Here is a 16699-nt window from a genome sequence, read left to right as displayed (position 1 = left end):
CCCCACACTGGGAGGGGAGAACATTTCCCACCAGAATGTTTTGGCTGCAGAACCACAGGTCTCTGCAAGAAGGTTTGGTGTTTGGGCAAAAGCTGCTGGTGCTGCTTTGAGTTCACTTAAAAAGAGTCAAAATAAAATGCATCCAGTGCAAAAAGAACCAGCAAGTTTGGGGCCAGCCCTTATGCTCTATTTTTTTTTTTCTTTTTTTAAAAACCACACAGGCTTGTGGGCTTTGGAGGTTCATGATTTCTACTGGGATTGGGAACGTCTGTGACTTCTGCTGGGAGTCTGGTGGTCTGGGACTTTGGAAGTCCATGATTTCTCCTGAGATTTTGGATGTCCAAGACTTTGGAGGTCCGTGACTTCTGTGGGGATTTTGGAGGTATGTGATTTCTCCTAGGATTTTGGAGGTCTGACACTTCTCCTAGGGCTTTGGGGCCTGTGGCTTCTGCTGGGATTTTGGAGGTCTGGGATTTTGAATGTCTGTGACTTCTCCTGGGAGTTTGGATGTCCAAAAACTTGGAGGCCCAGGTCTTCTGGCATTTGGGATGCCTGAGACTTCGGAGGTCCATGACTTCTCCTGGGATTTTGGATGTCTGGGACTTGGCAGCCCATGACTTCTGCTGGGATTTTGGAGGTCTGTGACTTCTCCTGGGAGTTTGGATGTCTGAGACTTTGGAGGTCCATGACTTATCCTGGGATTCTGGAGGTCCGGGACTTTGGCGGTCTGTGATTTCTCCAGGGGGCGGGTACCTGTAAATTAACCTCAGTGCAGAAGGGGGCAAAGGTAGCCGGGCTGGGCTGGGCCGGGCAGCACCGGCACCCCTCCCGCCACCGCAGCCCTCCCGGGTTTCCAAGGGGTGCGGGGAAAAACGGGGCAAGCGGAGGCGCGGGGCTGGGGAAACCGTGCCGTGCCAAGCCGCACGGGGAGGCGCGGGGTCGGGAGCCGTGCCCAGCCGTGCCGTGCCGTGCCGTGCCGAGCCGCGCGAGGAGGCGCGGGGCCGGGAAAACCGAGCCGTGCCGAGCCGCGCCGCGCCGTGCCGAGCTTGCCGAGCCGTGCCGTGCCGTGCCGAGCCGCACGGGGAGGCGCCGGGCCCGCGTCCCCGCCCCTCGCCGCCGCCGCCCGCCCGGCCGGCCGGCGCTGGGAGCGCGGCGCGGGGCTCCAAGATGGCTTTGGCCGGGCTCTGCTCGCTGCTCGCCGGCTGCTGCCTGGCAGCGGGCAGCGGCCCCGCCGAGGCGGCGGCGGAGGCGGCGGCCAAGGAGCTGGAGTGTAAGCTGAAGAGCATCACGGTGTCGGCGCTGCCCTTCCTGCGGGAGAACGACCTCAGCATCATGCACGGCCCCTCGGCCGCCGAGCCCAAGCTGCTCTTCTCCGTACGCAACGATTTCCCCGGCGAGATGGTGGTGGTGGATGATCTGGAGAATACGGAGCTGCCTTACTTCGTGCTGGGTGAGCCTGCGGGCGGCGGCCGGTCTGTCCCCCCCCGTTCCCCCCCGCCGGCAGCGGGCCCCGAGCATCCCCGGCTGCCGGGCTCCTCCCTGCGGCACCGGCGTGCGGGTCCCCTGCGGCTGCCCGGCGGCGCTTGGCCCCGCTGCAGCGCCTCGGCACCGGGCGGGGGCCGGGGTGATGCTGCAGGCCTGGGGTGCTCGGTGCACCCCGCCGGGGCTGTCATCCGCGGGGGTTGTCCCCAGTGCTGGCAGGAGGCCCCTGGTCTGCCGCCAGCCTGGAGGTGAGGCTTTCTGCTTTGTCTGCCCCCGAGCAGAGGAGCAGAGTCACCTTTCCCGCAGCCAGCTGGAAAAATACGCCGGTGCCCAGCACTTCCCACCCCGCCTGTGCTGCTGCCTCCGGCGCTCCCGCTCCCCGGGTCCGAGGCTTTGGCCTGCACACGGCTGGGGTGGCTCCCACCGGCTCTAGCTACCGGCTCTAGCCAGGCCTCGGCGCTTCGCCTGCTGCGCCAGGCTCCCCTGCCCACCTCCAATGGGTTTCTGCAGTTGTCTTCCACCAAAACCCGCTGAGAATTTGCCCCGTTCTTTACACTGGGGTCAAAGCAAGGCCTCTGCTGCTTGTGCACGGGGACCCGCTTCCCTCCTGGCCACCTGGGACAAGTCACCAAGATTTCTAATTTTCAGTAGCATCGGTGCAGAACACCCTTTTCCTACCACCACCCGCATGTAACCCCCTGCCCCGCGCAAATGCCACCGTTGCTTTCCTGGCAGCCCTGCAGTGGCAGTGCACACCCCCTGCAAGCTCTGCCCACCCGTCACTGCTCTGGCGGCACATTGGGTGCCCTGAAATGCCACCCTTGTCTGGATGTTGGCCCAAAAATGAGGCGCTGGCACATTGCTTTGTGTGGCATCGCCCCCTCTGTGCCACCCTTGTGTGTGGGCAGAGCATAGCGGTGGCCCCCGCCTGGGTCTTTTCCCTAGTGTTTCATCGCCTCCGTGGCCCCTGGACTCCTCTGTGCACAAAAATGCCCCCAGCCCACACGCAAAAAAGCCCCTGGCCCTGGGTGCTGCGTGGGCTGGGGGCAGTGCTCACTGCTGCCTGGCCATCCCCCTTCTCCGGTGGGAAAGGCAGAGGCAGGCAGGGGGCTGTTGATGCTGTGGGGCAGGGGGGGGACACCCGGTGATGGTTTGCTTGAGGCTGGGGGGCTGTGCAGGAAGGGGGGCAGCTGGCTGTGCTGTTTCTTGTCCCCTGGTCCAAGCCCTGTGCTGCGGGATGCTGCAGCAGAGGCCGGAGAGCGTTGCTGTGGCAACAGGGCGGCAGCGCTGCGGATGCAGGGGGACGCGCAGGCATGGCTGCCAGCCCCATGCCACCTTGACGCCCCAAAAGCCACCTGGCCACTTGTCCCTTGCCTCCTGCTTGGACCCTCTCCCAAGGAGTCGGACCCCAGTGGGCCCTGGGATGCTGCCAGTGGGGAGCATCTGGGTGGGAATGTATGGCTTTGGTTGGGCAGGGGTCCCTGGGCATGACTCCTGGCTGGTACTGTGGGGATTTCCCCGAGGGTTTTTCAAATCCACGATGTGCCATGTACTGGGCAGTGCAGGAAAGCCCCCACTGCACCCAGGGCTTGCACTGATGATGCCAGGCAGGGGTTTGCTTTCGCCTCCTTCTGCTTGACCTGCCATCAGACAACTAACAGGACAGCTGGCCCCATGTCAGCAGACCCAGATGTCCCTGTGGTGGCTGGGCTCTCCTGGGCATTGCCACCTGGGATGTCAGTCCCCGGGAGCCTGTGGGTGCGCAGGTCCCAGCATGCAGGGGTTTGGGCTTTGGAGGCACAGAGGTGGTCCCAGTACATGTCTCCCCACCCAGGATGCTGGGGCTGGGTTGGCAGGAGGGGACACCTTACAGCCCCCCTGTGTGCCAGGGTTTTGACTTTATGACTCCTTGGAAATGCTGTGATATATCTCCCTCCCTCCTGCAAGGTAAGGGCTGGCCTTTGAAGCTGCCATGGCCACTTTGCCATGTGTGCATATTATTATTGTTGTTATTGTGCTGCTTTGCCATTTGTGGGTCATATTATTATTATTATTATTATTATTATTAGCCTGGGCACTGCTTTTGCATGGCAGAAGCCCTGAAGTGCATAGAGGGCTTGCAAGACTCAGACTTGGTAACTCAGGGGCCGCATCCTCTGGAGCTGGAGAGCCCCCAGCCCGAGGAACCAGAGTGCATCACTGCTGGCACTGCATACTTGGTGGGGACGTGGCCATGCTGGGTCGATGCATGGAACCAGTGTCAGCAGCTGTTTGCATTTCCACAAGCTCTGGTGCGTGGGTTGGAGGGTGCATTTGAGCATCCTTCCAGGAACCTGGCTTCACGCGGTGCTGATTGCACCATCCCTGGCAAACCCCAGACCCATTAACTGTGCCCACCTTGTTGAGTTCAAACAAATAATAATGTGTCAGAGCGGTGAATAATCTGCACACCCACATCTGTGCCTCTGAGCCCGGTTCAGTGTCTCAGCCTGGGGGAGCTGGGCAGCTGTTCCTTCTGCTTGTGATGGTTTCCAGATCCAGGGCCTATGTGCCAGGAACGGGTTCCTGAGAGGAGGGGAGCTGCCTTGCTGGTTGGCAGGGGCTTGGCCCAGACCCCAGGGCTGCCCAGGGGCCTGGGTTTGGGCTGGGGGCCCCATGAAGGGCAGGCGATGCTGCACAGTTACTCCTGGCAGTGGCACCTTCGCTCTGCCACGTGGGCTCTCAAGCAATTCCCTCAAGGTTGCACCGTGACTCAGTTTCCCCGCAAAGAGGATAGGAGCATGCAGGGAGCTGGCTGTGGCAGGCTGAGACCGTGGCAGGGGAAGGGGCAAGGGGAGCCGCTGGGAAAAGGTCAGATAGGGGAGCCCAAGGGTGGCTGGGTGTCACCCCCACCAGCCCTGGCTGCTCCCCTCAAAACCACTGCAAATAATTCAAGTGCTTTCAAGCTCGGCCAGCATTGAGGGAGACTGGCATGAGTGGTCTCTCCTGCCTGGCTGGCACCTCCCTGCCATGGTGGCCAAGCTGGGCATCCCGTTGACGGGCACGTGGGTCAAAGCTTTTTCCCCCAGCTAGAGATGTGCTGGGGTCTTTGGAGAGCCACGTACGGTGCTTGCTAAAAATAAAGTGCCAGGGGTGTGTGTTGCACGGGGCACCCCAAAACCAGCTGTCACTCCTGACCCCTGATGAGGTGCTCTGGTAACATAATCAACTTAACGATGAGCATGGAGGTTGTGGGCATCTCCTCGTTGCTGGTGGGTAGTGTGGCAGGGACTTCGATGGACCCCTCTGCTGGGGTTTGCCTGTGCCAGTGGGGATGATGGAGAGGCGGGGGCTGTCCTGCCTGACCTGGGGGTCTGTGGGGGGAAAGGCACTCAGGAGGACTGCTGTCCTTCCCCTTCACGCGTTTGCTTCTCCCTGCTGCGGGTAGCGATGAGCTGTGACTCTGCTGGGGCCTTGGGGGGATGCGCTTGCTTTGGCTTGCCTTGATCCGCTGCCCCGCAGCTTTAGCTTTATATTTGTCTTTACCCAAGAGGGTGAGGCATTGCTTACTGCTCGCTTTCCATGCACCGTTTTGGGGTCTCATATCCCCCCCCTACCACACAGCCGTCCCGGTGCCAGAGGCAGGTGTGCGGTGCTCAGCCCTGCCAAACGTTCCTGTGTGCCTCCAGAAGCAGAGGGATCGTTTCTGGGATTATTACCCCTGGTTTAAGGAGGGGGGGAGGCACTCGGGCATCCTTTCAGCTGCTTCGTAGCTCCCTTTGCTAATGAACGGAGCATGTTTTAATTGTGCTGGCCACCTCCTTGTGCACGTGCTGCCTTGCTGTCTGCATTTGCTCCAGAGCGGCTCGCACGCAGTCCCCACGTGCGTCGCTTTTCATGCTTGTGTCCATAAAACCCCACATTGTTTTATGTGCCTGTCTTCAAAGGGACTCTGACACCATCCCCCTGTTTTGCTGTGGGGTTTTTTTTTTTTTTTTCCCCACCTCCTGAATTTTTGGGAAGTGGCGAGGGCATGGGAGCCAGGATGAGGCTGCTCGCTGCTGCGCGCCGGGCTGCCTGCATTTAAAACCACCCATTTTCATCCTGCTTTAAATCAAGGAAACCTCCATTTGAAATGAAATGGTTGCCTTTCATCTTGTTTTGTGTTTGTTGCACTAGCTGTACTTTTTCCTGAAGGGAGGCTGAGTCTCGCTAGTCGGTGGCCATTAAGAAATGCTAATTAGCAGCTCAATATTCCCTGTCCACTAACCTTCACACCCCCTTCTTCCTTGCTGCTTGGCTCGGCAGCATCCAGCTGCATTTGATATGTCATTAACTGGATTCACACTCCTGCGGGCTGCTAATTTTTTTGGGCCTTATCCTTCGCAGGTTATAAACTGGTGAGCAGGGTATTTATTAGCATCCTGGCTTCCCACAGCCCCTCGGGCTTGGCAGAGATTTGCGATGCAATTAAAAAACGCGCAAAAGACGGTGTCTTTGACTCCTTTGCCTCTTCTGTAATGCACTAGATATTTAAAAAGTGAAGTCTTGAAATACCTTTTTGCATGTAAAAATCGACCTGAGGAATGAGAAAGCGGAGCCGATGGGTTGAACCCTTGCTTTCTGGGTGCCAGATGATTCAAGATCTTGAAATACTGGATGGTTTTCTGTGTCCTGGTTTTTGTTTTTTTTTTCCCTGAGTGTGGAGGAGCCGAAGGAACTTTTTCTGCCTCACTGGGTTCCAGCCCAGCTGCCGTGCCATGAAACGGGGGCAGCACAGCCCCTCTCCCCCCAACTCCCCCCGCTCCCCATCGCCCTCACGGGAGCCTTGGCAGCAGAGGATGGGAGAAGGTTCTTAACTTCAATGACTTTAATAGATTATCATAAACTCAGGCCTTAATACAAGCTGTCATGATTTCAAATTATCTTACTTTTAAATTAAATAGATTCCTTTTTAAATACAAAATCAATTCTAATTTTTTAGAGGGGTGAGATTTTTCAAAGGCACCGGTGAGCTGGGCATATTCAACTGCTCTTGAATATCTCCCCGAAATATCTAATCAGTTTTTTTTTGTTAAATCTCAGCTAAGCTCTTGGCTCTGCTGGTGGATGCTCTGGCCATGACTTCCCTGGGTTAATAATGGGATTGCACTGGGGGGGGGGAATGCGAGACAGGCCACCACGGGGATGTGGGCTGCCACTAATCAGGGTGACGGGCCACCGGCACGCCTGCCCGCCCCAGCTCTCCTTCCAGGCTGCACGGGGAGGCGGTGAGATGTGACACCTGTCGGCTCTCATCCTCATCCCACATGTCTCCCCGTTGCCGTGGACTGTGGGAGGTGGTGTCCCCCTCCCCGTCTGCCCTCACCCCCAACTCCTAAATGACCCTGGAGGAGGGAAGCAGGAGCCAAGGGGCTGCAGGGTTGCATTATCCCTTTTTTTTGTTTGTTTTTTTCTGCTCCCACTTTCATGTCAAGTGAGAAGAACGTCCCGTTGGGTTTTGGTTGGGGATTGCTTGGTTTCGCTCCTCTCATCTGGGTCTGGGTGCTGGTGGCATGCAGGGTGGCTCTTTGGTCTCGCCTTTCTGTGGTAGGAAAGTGTTTCTTGGGGTGTTGTGGAGCCAGTCCCCAGCTTGACTCAGTGACACCCCAGGATCACTGGCAGAGCCCCTCTTCCCTGTCACACTTCACCATCTCGTGAGACCAGGACAGCATGGCAGATCGCTACGGTGGGGCTCGTCCCACTGTGGGACCCACAGCATCGCTCCAGTGTGAACCTTGCACCTGGAAATAGGTGTAATGGCAAAATAATGGAGCAAATATTAAGAAATTCTTAAGTACCTAGAGAATAACCAAGTTAAATTATACCAGAGGAGCTCAATTGCCTTGCTTAGATTGATTGAATTACTAAATGAGCCTGACTAATGGAATGGAGTGGATATATCGGACTTTTACTCAAGATCCTGAAATAATTTCTCTAATAAGATTGTGAGCCATTAATTGAACTTGGCTTTGATCCTGGACACTGTCACATGCACTGAAACCCGGCGGTATGATCTATGCTCCCGTGTGCCTGGACGAGGGGGAGGCTGCTGGCACCTCCCCGATGGGTGGCTTGGAGGGCAGCCAAGGTTTTACCAGGGGGTTCCCAGCTCACCCACGCCAGGACCTGTGGTGTGGAATGGACCCCAAAACACCCTGTCTTGGAAGCCCTCCTGCCCCTTGGCAAAACCCACCCTGCCAGTGGGATGTGCTTCGTTCCCCTCTGCTGCCAGCAGCTGATCGCCTGGCCAGGGTCCTAAACCCAGTTCCCGTTGCCGCGGGGTGAATTTGAGATGGATGCTTGGGGTTTACATCTACTGCAAATCCAGGAGAGACACCTTCTTCCTACATCCTCCTGGAGTGGTTGCTGCTGGTGGTGGGACATTGTCTGTAGCATCCAGGGTGCTGCTGGCTGCCCCATCTGCTGTGTGAGATTCTTGCCACCAAGGCCCAGGGGCTTAAGGAGCTTCCAGCAAAGTGGAGGGACCTGCATCCCTCCATGCATCCTGGAGCACCTGGTGGGACAGGACAGGCTCATCTAATAGGGTTTGGGTACAAACCATTGGTGGGACCTTGTTCCTGCCCTTACTCTTGGCCATGCAATGTAAACTGGACCTCTCCACAACCCTTTTCCAGCTGAAAGATGAGGCCAGAGTGGATGAGGTGACCTGCTCAGAGCCACGGAAGCACTGAATGTGCTCCCATGCCTGGTCACTCCCCGTCCTGCAGGCAATGGAGCCCAGCACCAGCCCCAGCTATGAGCAGGGACAGCCCTTACAACCCAGCAGCCAGGATGGAAAATGTTGCAGGGAAGTGGACAAAGTGCCCCTCAGCTGAACAGGAGGTAACTGGTGCTCAGGAGGGAGGCACAGGGTGCATGTCCCCATCCTTATGGACACCTTGCCCCCATGCCGTGCCCATCACCAACCCACTGTCTTACTGGGAGCAGAGGTTTCGGTGGCACAGCGGATGTAGAAGGCCTCTTGTATATTTTTTCCTTAACCAAGGAAAAAAAATAAGAAATAGGGATTTTGTCTCTGGGAACGGGTTGCCACAGCAACCATGCATCCAGCTGGCTCCAGCTGCAGCGGGACTGGGAGGGGATCTCGCTGACCCAGAAAGCAGCAGGGGGGAGCGGGCCGTGGGGCTGCTTGGTGTATCCGTGGTGGGTACTGGGGTCTGGCAGTGCCTGGCAGGGCAGGCAGAGGACCAGCCCTCAGCCAAGGGGGCTGCAGGGGGCCTGGCCCCCTGTTTTGGCTGGATGTGCAGAGCGATGCTCCCGGCTCCCTTTAATCACTCGCAGCCTTAATTTCTCAGACAGCATCCAAGCAGGGGTGCTCAGGCTCATTCATGTTCCCACCCTAAGACTTGTCACAGTTTTGGGAGATGGGCTGCCTACACGGGTGCTCCTCAAAGACCCTCAAAGCTTTGCAGCATGTTTTACCCCCTGGAATTGGCTGTGGTCCCAGGGGTGAAGGGGAGCCTCGGGCAGCCGTGCGCCTCAGTGACGCCGCTATTTTTTACCTCTGCCCTTCTCTTCTCATGCCGGCAGCATTTGCTTCTGGGCTGCATCTCATTTCTTACTGTTTTATTTTATATTCTATCTTATTTTTTTAATGGTTGCTTAGCTAGCTAAACGGAGGCTCTGAAATTGACTCTTTTGGAGTCTTGCTGCAGAGCAGTCCTTCAAATAAAGGAATTTTAGCCTGGCAGGATTAAGGCAGTGTCTGGATGGTGACGGCTCTGTCATTTAAGACTGGTTGTCCTTTTGCTTGCAAATTGCCAGGCTCTGGGTTCTCTGCAGCCAGCCTGGCTGTGGCCGGTGGCTCACCCCAAGCAATAGCACTCCGAAGGCTGGGGGATTTGTCTGGATGAGAGAAGATCTTTTGATTGCCAGGTTCTGGCTGCCCTGCTATGGCTTAACGCTGAGAAAGCACCCGGAGGAGGGAGAGCTTCCTCCCTTCTCATGGGCCATGCTGGTATTTCTGATCTTGTTTTGCTGCCCTGCAGCGGGGGGATGCTAGGGATGGATGCTTACACCACAGCGGCGGCGCTGGGCTCTTGGGGGTCTGGTTTGGGATGTGATCTAAGCTGACCCCGTGCTTTGCTTTGTTGTGAGGTCTTGTTTGCTAGTGTTGGGTTTGGACAGAGGACTGAGCCCATCGCCTCCACTGTGTCCTGTCTGCAGAGCCTGAGATCTGCTGGGGAGCAGGCAGGGGCTTTTTTCACCATTTATAATTGAAGTAGGGCTAAAGGATCCTTGAGGGACCCTCTAGCTGGTGGTGGCACATCAGTCACAGAAATTTGGCATCTGCAGCCCCAGTGCAAGAGGAGACACAGTCCCTTTCCTGGCCAGCTCTGAGGCATTTCAGTAATTAGGATGACTAACGAGCGTAGCAGAGCAAGCAGCTATGGGGAATGCAGAGAGCTGGCTTTGCTCCCGCAGGGAGCTGATCCAGCTGAAAACTAACCTGGTGGAGGAAAGAAGTCGGAGAAGGAAGCAGGAGATGTTAAGGAGACCCTGCCTGTGCCCTTGCTTGGACACATCGCTTCTGCTCAGCCTGGAAAGGGCTGTGTTGCCTTGGGAGTGCTCCCCAAATTGGGTCTGCGGTCCAAGCAAAACCATGGCTTGGTCGCCAGAGCCCTCTGGTGTGGAGATCTGCCTGATGGGCAGGGGAAACCAGGTACGGGCAGGACGCTGAACTTATTTTTTTGGAAGTGGCACCTCTTTTCCTCTCTCCTGCACCCCTACCCTCCTCCCCTGCCAAGAATCCCGGCCACGATGTCACCGTCACAACACAGTGGCTGCTTGGGAAAGCAGATATTAGCAATCCTGAAATATCCCGGGCACAGGCTCTTGTGTGATGGGAGACAGTTACCATGGAAACCTCCTTCAAATAAAAAAAAAAAAAAAAAGAAAAACCCCCGAAATTTAAAGCAGCCCTTGTAGCTCAGAGGAACTGTAGACCTTATTATGGGTTTTGGCACACCCCCCCTTTTCTTTTATTTGTTCCAGCTAAAAGCTCCGGGAGACAAGGCAATTAATTTGAGCATCCCAAGGGGAGCAAGAGAGGGAGGGCACAGCGCTGGGAACCAGCTGCCTGGGCTGGTGGGCTCCCGGTGCTTCCCAGTGCCGCTGCCCCACAGCTGCCAAATGCCCTTCCATAACGGTGATCCTCCAACACGGAGGATGCAGCAGGGTGTTTTTTCAGAAGAGGTGGCTTAAGGCTTAAAATCTTTCCAGCTTTGTAGGTGGAGGGTTTGGGGGGAGCGTTAGTGCAAGCAAAGGGTTCATGGCACGGCAGGAGGAGTGAGGATATGGGAAATGACTACAGGGCACATCTCCAGCTCGGGGACAGGTGGCTCAGGGCAGGACAGGGTGATTTGTCTTTAAGTGTGTGGCATCCGGAGGGTAGTGCCCTTTCTCCTGCTGAGAAGGGCAGCGTCATGGCAGGGGGGCCTCTGTGGGGAGTGGTCGAGCTGGCTGGCTTCAGTGGGGAAGGGGAGATGCCTGGGAGAGGAGACACTGTGCTCCCTAATTCTCTCGCCAGGGTCAACTCCGCAGCTGTGGCCACAGGGTCCTGGGGGTGCTAAGTCTGGCTGAGTGCACGCTTTAAATTGCTGCAGTGCTGTCAGCCTGCCTTCTCCCCTAATGATGTCCCCAGTGTCCATAGCCACTGGGAACTCTCCTGGAAACAACAAGTTTGGACTGGAGAGCCCGCCATGCCTCCCACTGCCCCGGGCTGGCCCTGGGCTCCTCTGGCCACTGCTTTCCTGCTGGCAGTTGTGCCGGTGTGGAACTGTTTTCCCATCCCAGAGCTGCATCTCCCCAAGCTTTCCTCTATTGCTCAGCCAGGAATAGCTGGGCTCTGGCTGTCACCGCTTTGGGAGGGCTCTGGAGAGGAGCAGCGGTGGGACTCAAGAGCTGACACACTGCCGTGGCTGTCTTGCTGGCAAAAGGGACAAACCAGGGAGTTGGTCTCTGGAGATGTGGCACACGTGGCCTGGGAATTTGGGGGAATTACAAATGTCTCTGCTGCCCCATGAGTGGGGAGGTGCAGGGGTCTTGTCCCAGCTAATGCCATGGCACACAGCTTTAGCTGGGCTGAGCTGTGTGCCCAAGCATCCACAACATCCTTCCAGGCAAAAATCAAACCAATTTTATTGGCTTTTCAGCAGGAGCCACTCTCTACCTGTGTGTGCCATGCTGCTGGCGAGCTCTGACCTGGTGGGCAGGAGAAAGAGCACAGCCCCCTCAGGAGATGGTGGAAATGCCTGTGAGCCGGGGAGGGGAGTGCATCGAGCCTGCTCAGTCAACCTTGGACCTGGGCTGGCTTCCACAGCTTTTTATTGTCATTTTCCCCCTTTTTCTTGCTTGTTGAATAAGACACATTGCTGGCTAACAGCTGGAGGACTCAGCCTCAAGCTGCCAGCCCTGAGCATCCCCCCCCAGTCCCCCCACACCTACTGGTAGAAACTGGGGTGAAGGGGTACCCACAGTTACCGGGGCTGGGGGCTGAATGAGTGATGTGGAGGTCGCCAGGATGGACGTGGTGCACATCGCCCCATGGGATGATGGTGGGGTGATCAGCCCGAGCTGGAGCTGGCCTCCCTGTAATTAAAGCCCAGCGCTGGGGAAGAAGGGCTTTTCACGTGCTGTGGGGCAGAAGGCACCATGAATTTGAAACACAGCCGTGCCAGCACCAGGAAAGCATCGAGGTGGTGGGAGGGAGACAGGAAAAGAAGGACCATGGAGTGGGAAGAGAGGTGCAATGGCAGGAGATAGTAAATAACTGGAGGGACCACACGAAAGCTAAGGGGTATTGGGAGCAGTGGTGGAGAGTGCTGGTGGAGCCGCTCACCGTGGGTGTGAGCCGCAGCATCCCTGGTGACTTCTTGAAGCTGCCATGCATGGAGCCCAATGAAGTGCCCTTTGGTGCTGATTGCAGCAGGAACTAACTACTGGTTTTGCAGCGGGTGGCAGCACCTGTGTCCTGGGAATAGCACTGCAGGGGCCATGGCTGTGTGTTCAGTGGGTTTCTGGCCAAGGAAGGGCGGAGGTGGCAGACTGGCTCACTGAGCCCTGGTCTTGGCAGCAGCCAGAGCCTGCAGGGTTAAAGCAAAGATCTGGCCATAAATGCAGGAGTTTGCAGTTACGCTCTCGAGATAACGAAAATCCAGCTCACTCCTTGCCTTGATTTAATTTTGTTTTCTTACAGAAATGCTGCTTATTTGCTAAAATGGGATGCTGCTTTCCTTTGGCACAAAAGGAGCAAGAGGCAGCCACCTCTTGCTCAGAACCATCCCCACCCTGGTCACAGGGATGCTGTCCTGACTGGGGCAACCCTCAGCACTTGGCTGGGTAGGAGCATCCCAGCTCCATCCCTTTTTTATGGACGTCTGAGATTTTGGCACTGGACCAAGAAAATCACTAGATTTTCCTCCTTTTCTTTTTTTCATGCAACTGCAAGGGATCTTTTTGCTCATGGTTGTGACATTGGTGTTTCCTTTTCCCTACCAAGGTTGTGAGCCCTGCCTGAAAAGACAGGCAGGTAAACACTGGCAGGGCCCTGCTGCTGTGTGATCGCGTTAAAGCTGATGGGTGCTGAAATCGAAGAGCAGCGTTACATAATTTGGACTGCAATGCAGAAGTGCTTGCTTAATTTTTAATTATCCAATTGCCGCACATACGTTGTGCTCGACCTGGGAAGCAGGTTGACCCATGGGCACATGGGAGGGGGCTTGGCTGGCAAAGATGATGGGAAAGCCTTCCCTGGTGTTCCTGCCCTTGCCGGCACGGTGGGAAGAAACGTGTCCCCGTGGCACTGAGGCACAGCAGGAGCAGGGCTGAGCTGTGGTGGCTGGGAAGGATGCTCTGAAGCCACCCCAGGGACCAAGGGGTGTCCCACTGAGCGCTGGGAGAGGGGATGCAGGTCTGCAAAGGTTGTTGAGGTTTCTCTGGTCCACCGTGTTAGATAAATGGAAGACATTGTGGTTGATTTGCATCCAGTTTTCCTATAGCTGCTGGTAAAAGAGTCCCAAGTGCCTCCTGGTGTGGGTTTGTTGGGATGTGGGAGAAATGGTGAAGGAGCTGTCATAGGCCTCAGCTGTGAAACACTGTTTCTTCCCCTCCCTATTTCTCCCCCTCTTTCAAATCCCTGCTCTGCACTTTCTATTCTTCCTACAAAGGCAGCTGCCTCGGAGCACCTCAGGCTTCAAAGTTCCCAAAATAACAAAGGTTAAAATAAATAATAAAAAAAAAAAAAAAAAAAAAAAAAGAAAAGACTTGTCACAAGAGCAAGTCAGTGCCCCACTTGCATCTGGGCTTGGAGCTTCAAAGTGGCTGCAAAAAGCCCCTCACAGCATCCGTGGTCGGGCATCTCCATGCTCGGAGTCCCATCTTCATCCTCCTGAAGTCACAGGAGATTTTGCAGTAGCCGGGATGAGGCTGTAGGTAATTGTATCCACTGAAAACGGCGGGGGGTCCTGCTGCTTTTGCTGCTTGTGGGGGCACTCTGGAGAAGGTCTTTCACGGAGGAGAGGGTTGTGGTGGCTGCTTTGATGGGCAGGTCCATTCGAGTGAGGTGGGTGTCCCTCGGGGATGCGTCCTGTGGCTACCAGCCCTGTCTCCTGGCCAGGCAGGTGGGCAAACAGCTCATCGGCTCCGTGCTCAACGTAATGCTTTGTGCTTTTGCTGGCTCCGCTGATTTATATAGATCATCAATATGACAATTATATACACCTGCAGATTTAATTACCTCCATTTTTGTCAGGCGGTGCCAGATTTATGCCTCTGTTCAGTTCCTGTAAATCTGAAACAAGCTTGACTAGACCCAAAAGTCCTCCCATTGATCACTGTGCACTTGCTGGGCTCTGGCCCTCTTGACAAGCTCTTCTTTCAAGAGTGATAAATTCAAGATGCGCAGTTAACTTTTTCCCCTTCTACATCTTTCTTCCTTCTTTTTTTTTTTCTCTCCTTCTCCCTGTTATCTTTCAAAGCCTCTCCACAAACTTGAAAATGGAGCTTGAAATCAGGTAGGAGCTCCTAAGCACTGAGGGGTTTGTGACATGAGGCTGCAGGCGGTAGTAGTCCAAGGCTGGCTTTTCCATCCCAGTATGGGGATGGAAATGACGACGATCCACTGGTGAGGATTCGTCCTGCCCACAAGACCAGCATTGTTCCCTCCAGGGGAGACGGGAGGAAGAGGACTACTACCTCTTGGGAAAACTCTTGGCCCTGCTGTTGGCAGGAGAGCGGACAGGGTTATTTTGTTTCACCCCCTAGGAGGGCCACCTTGTACCTCCCATGGCCCAGAAGAATTGCAGGTCCTGGCTCTCCCCCCAGGAGATAAGCAACGAGCAGTCGTGCTTGTTTCCTGTGCTGAGCGTGAGAATGCCAAAATAATGTCTAATTTCCCTGACCTCTTGGCCTTGGTGCAATAAGCACTTAAACAAATTAGTCTGCAGGAGCAGGCTGAAATTTACCCTTGAAGTGAAGTCCGTGTCATCATATAATGCGTCCCCCCCGCCTCCCCTGCCTGTCCCACCACCGCCGCTGCCTGACCTCGCCTGTACGATATGCTCCGATGTCTTGCTAAGTGCCTGGCAGATGGGCTGGAGTGGCTGGCCATTACCCTCCCTGCCAGCCCACGATGGATATAAATAGCCCTTTGCCTCCCCATGAAAATCGCTGGCTGGCTTGGAAAGCTGAAGGTAATCTGGGCAGGTGTCTTGGGTCTGTAGGGTCTGACGGCGTGGAGGGTGGGCATTTGGAGAGGGTGAGTCGCCGGCCAGGTGTTGAGAGGCTGTCTCAGTGGAGGGAGCTGCCTTGGGGTCTCCTTCCCGCGGCGAGGCAGTGCCTGGAGGAGCAGGGGTCTCAGCTGCTCCTGAAGGGGCATGTGGCTGCGAGATGCATCCTCGAAGGGTGGCCTGGGGAACGCCTAGCTGGCTTTGCAGCCACCCTCCGTCCCCAAAAGACTGGGCAGTGTGGAAGGCAGTGAGTCTGCGGTCCCTTGGCATCTCCAGCCATGGAAAATAGCTGTTAATTTGGGGAAAAAAATGTTAAAAAGGCAGCTCATGTGGCGTGGTCCTTTCCCTACTGCTGAGGTCTGTGCTGCAGGGATTCCTCCAGCTGGGATTTACCTCTGGGCTGTCTGGCTTGATAGGCACTGGTGGCTCTGTCTTCCCTGGGTTCCTTTCTCAGGGCTTTCACACTCTACGGTGGATGAAACAGGGCCCTTTGTTAGGTTTTACATGCCTAATCTTTGCAAAGTGAGAAATGGTGAATAATCATTGCCTTTCCCACCACTCCACTGGCTGCATGATTTTACCTGCTTTTATCATGTCCCTGCTCAGTTATTTGTTTTCCTTGCTGAGGAGTCCTAACGGAGCCCATTTCTCCTCTCTACAAAGTTGTTTGCAGCATCTCATCTTCCTTGTACCCCTCCTCTGAACCTCCCAAGCTTCGTCTCCCGTGTTAGGAGATGGCTGACCTGAATACCGCTTGCAGGATTCGAGATCAGCTTGCTTTCACCAAAGTTGAATTTCACCTGCCCACTTCCTTGCCCACTTTCCTCCAGCACTTCACAGCTTTAGCTTTGAGGAGTCTAAATTTAGCGTTGGTGACCAACTTTATCATTCGCCTCCACTTCCAGAGCATTTCTGAACAGCCAAGGTCCTGACAAAGATCTCCGTGGGGCTTCTTGGTAACCTCCTTTTATTGTGAAAACTAACTTCTTACTCCTCTCCCACCTGGTGGGCTTCAAGAGGGCTTTCCATCTTATCCCATCCCCACTTCCACATTTTGGGAAACTTTGAGGGTGGATTTTGACAAGAACTCTTTGAAATGAGTCCACCAAACTGGATCACCCTTATCTACTAGCTTACAGTGTTGAGCGACCCATATTTACCCACGCATCGACTGGTTCCTCTAACAAAGTGTCCAGTGCAGAAGTAGAATTTACTGGTCTGTAATTTACATGATGCGCAAGAGCTATTTTAAGAGCTTGGGGTCTCCTCTGCTGGCTTTCGCTTCTCTGCTTGCTCACCCTTTCTGAGCGATAGCTGTCGCATCGGTGGAGTTCAGCTGCTGTCCTCCTCTGTTGCTCATAGGTGAGCACCATCTGGGCCGAGGGCTTCGTGCTCTCCAACTCACTGATTTGCTTGGAGATCATTTAGCCAGGACAGTAATTTTCCAT

At 55.5% G+C, this 16699-nt stretch overlaps 1 protein-coding gene across 2 annotated transcripts in view; it reads left to right on the top strand.

Moving 5' to 3' along the window:
• The first annotated feature begins 1122 nt into the window (after positions 1-1122).
• The window catches only part of ASTN1 (astrotactin 1), a 54924-nt gene continuing 39347 nt past the window's right edge, over positions 1123-16699 (top strand). For both annotated transcript variants that reach the window (XM_055725261.1, XM_055725260.1), the window contains exon 1: positions 1123-1450. In XM_055725261.1, coding sequence (XP_055581236.1) covers positions 1168-1450 — 283 coding nt within the window. In that variant the 5' untranslated portion in view covers positions 1123-1167. The remainder of the gene's footprint in view (positions 1451-16699) is intronic.

This window comes from Falco cherrug, chromosome 12 (assembly GCF_023634085.1).
Source record: "Falco cherrug isolate bFalChe1 chromosome 12, bFalChe1.pri, whole genome shotgun sequence".
Taxonomy (NCBI): Eukaryota; Metazoa; Chordata; class Aves; order Falconiformes; family Falconidae; genus Falco; species Falco cherrug.
The sequence above is the reverse complement of the archived record's forward strand: the minus strand, read 5'-3'. Positions and strand labels throughout refer to the sequence as shown.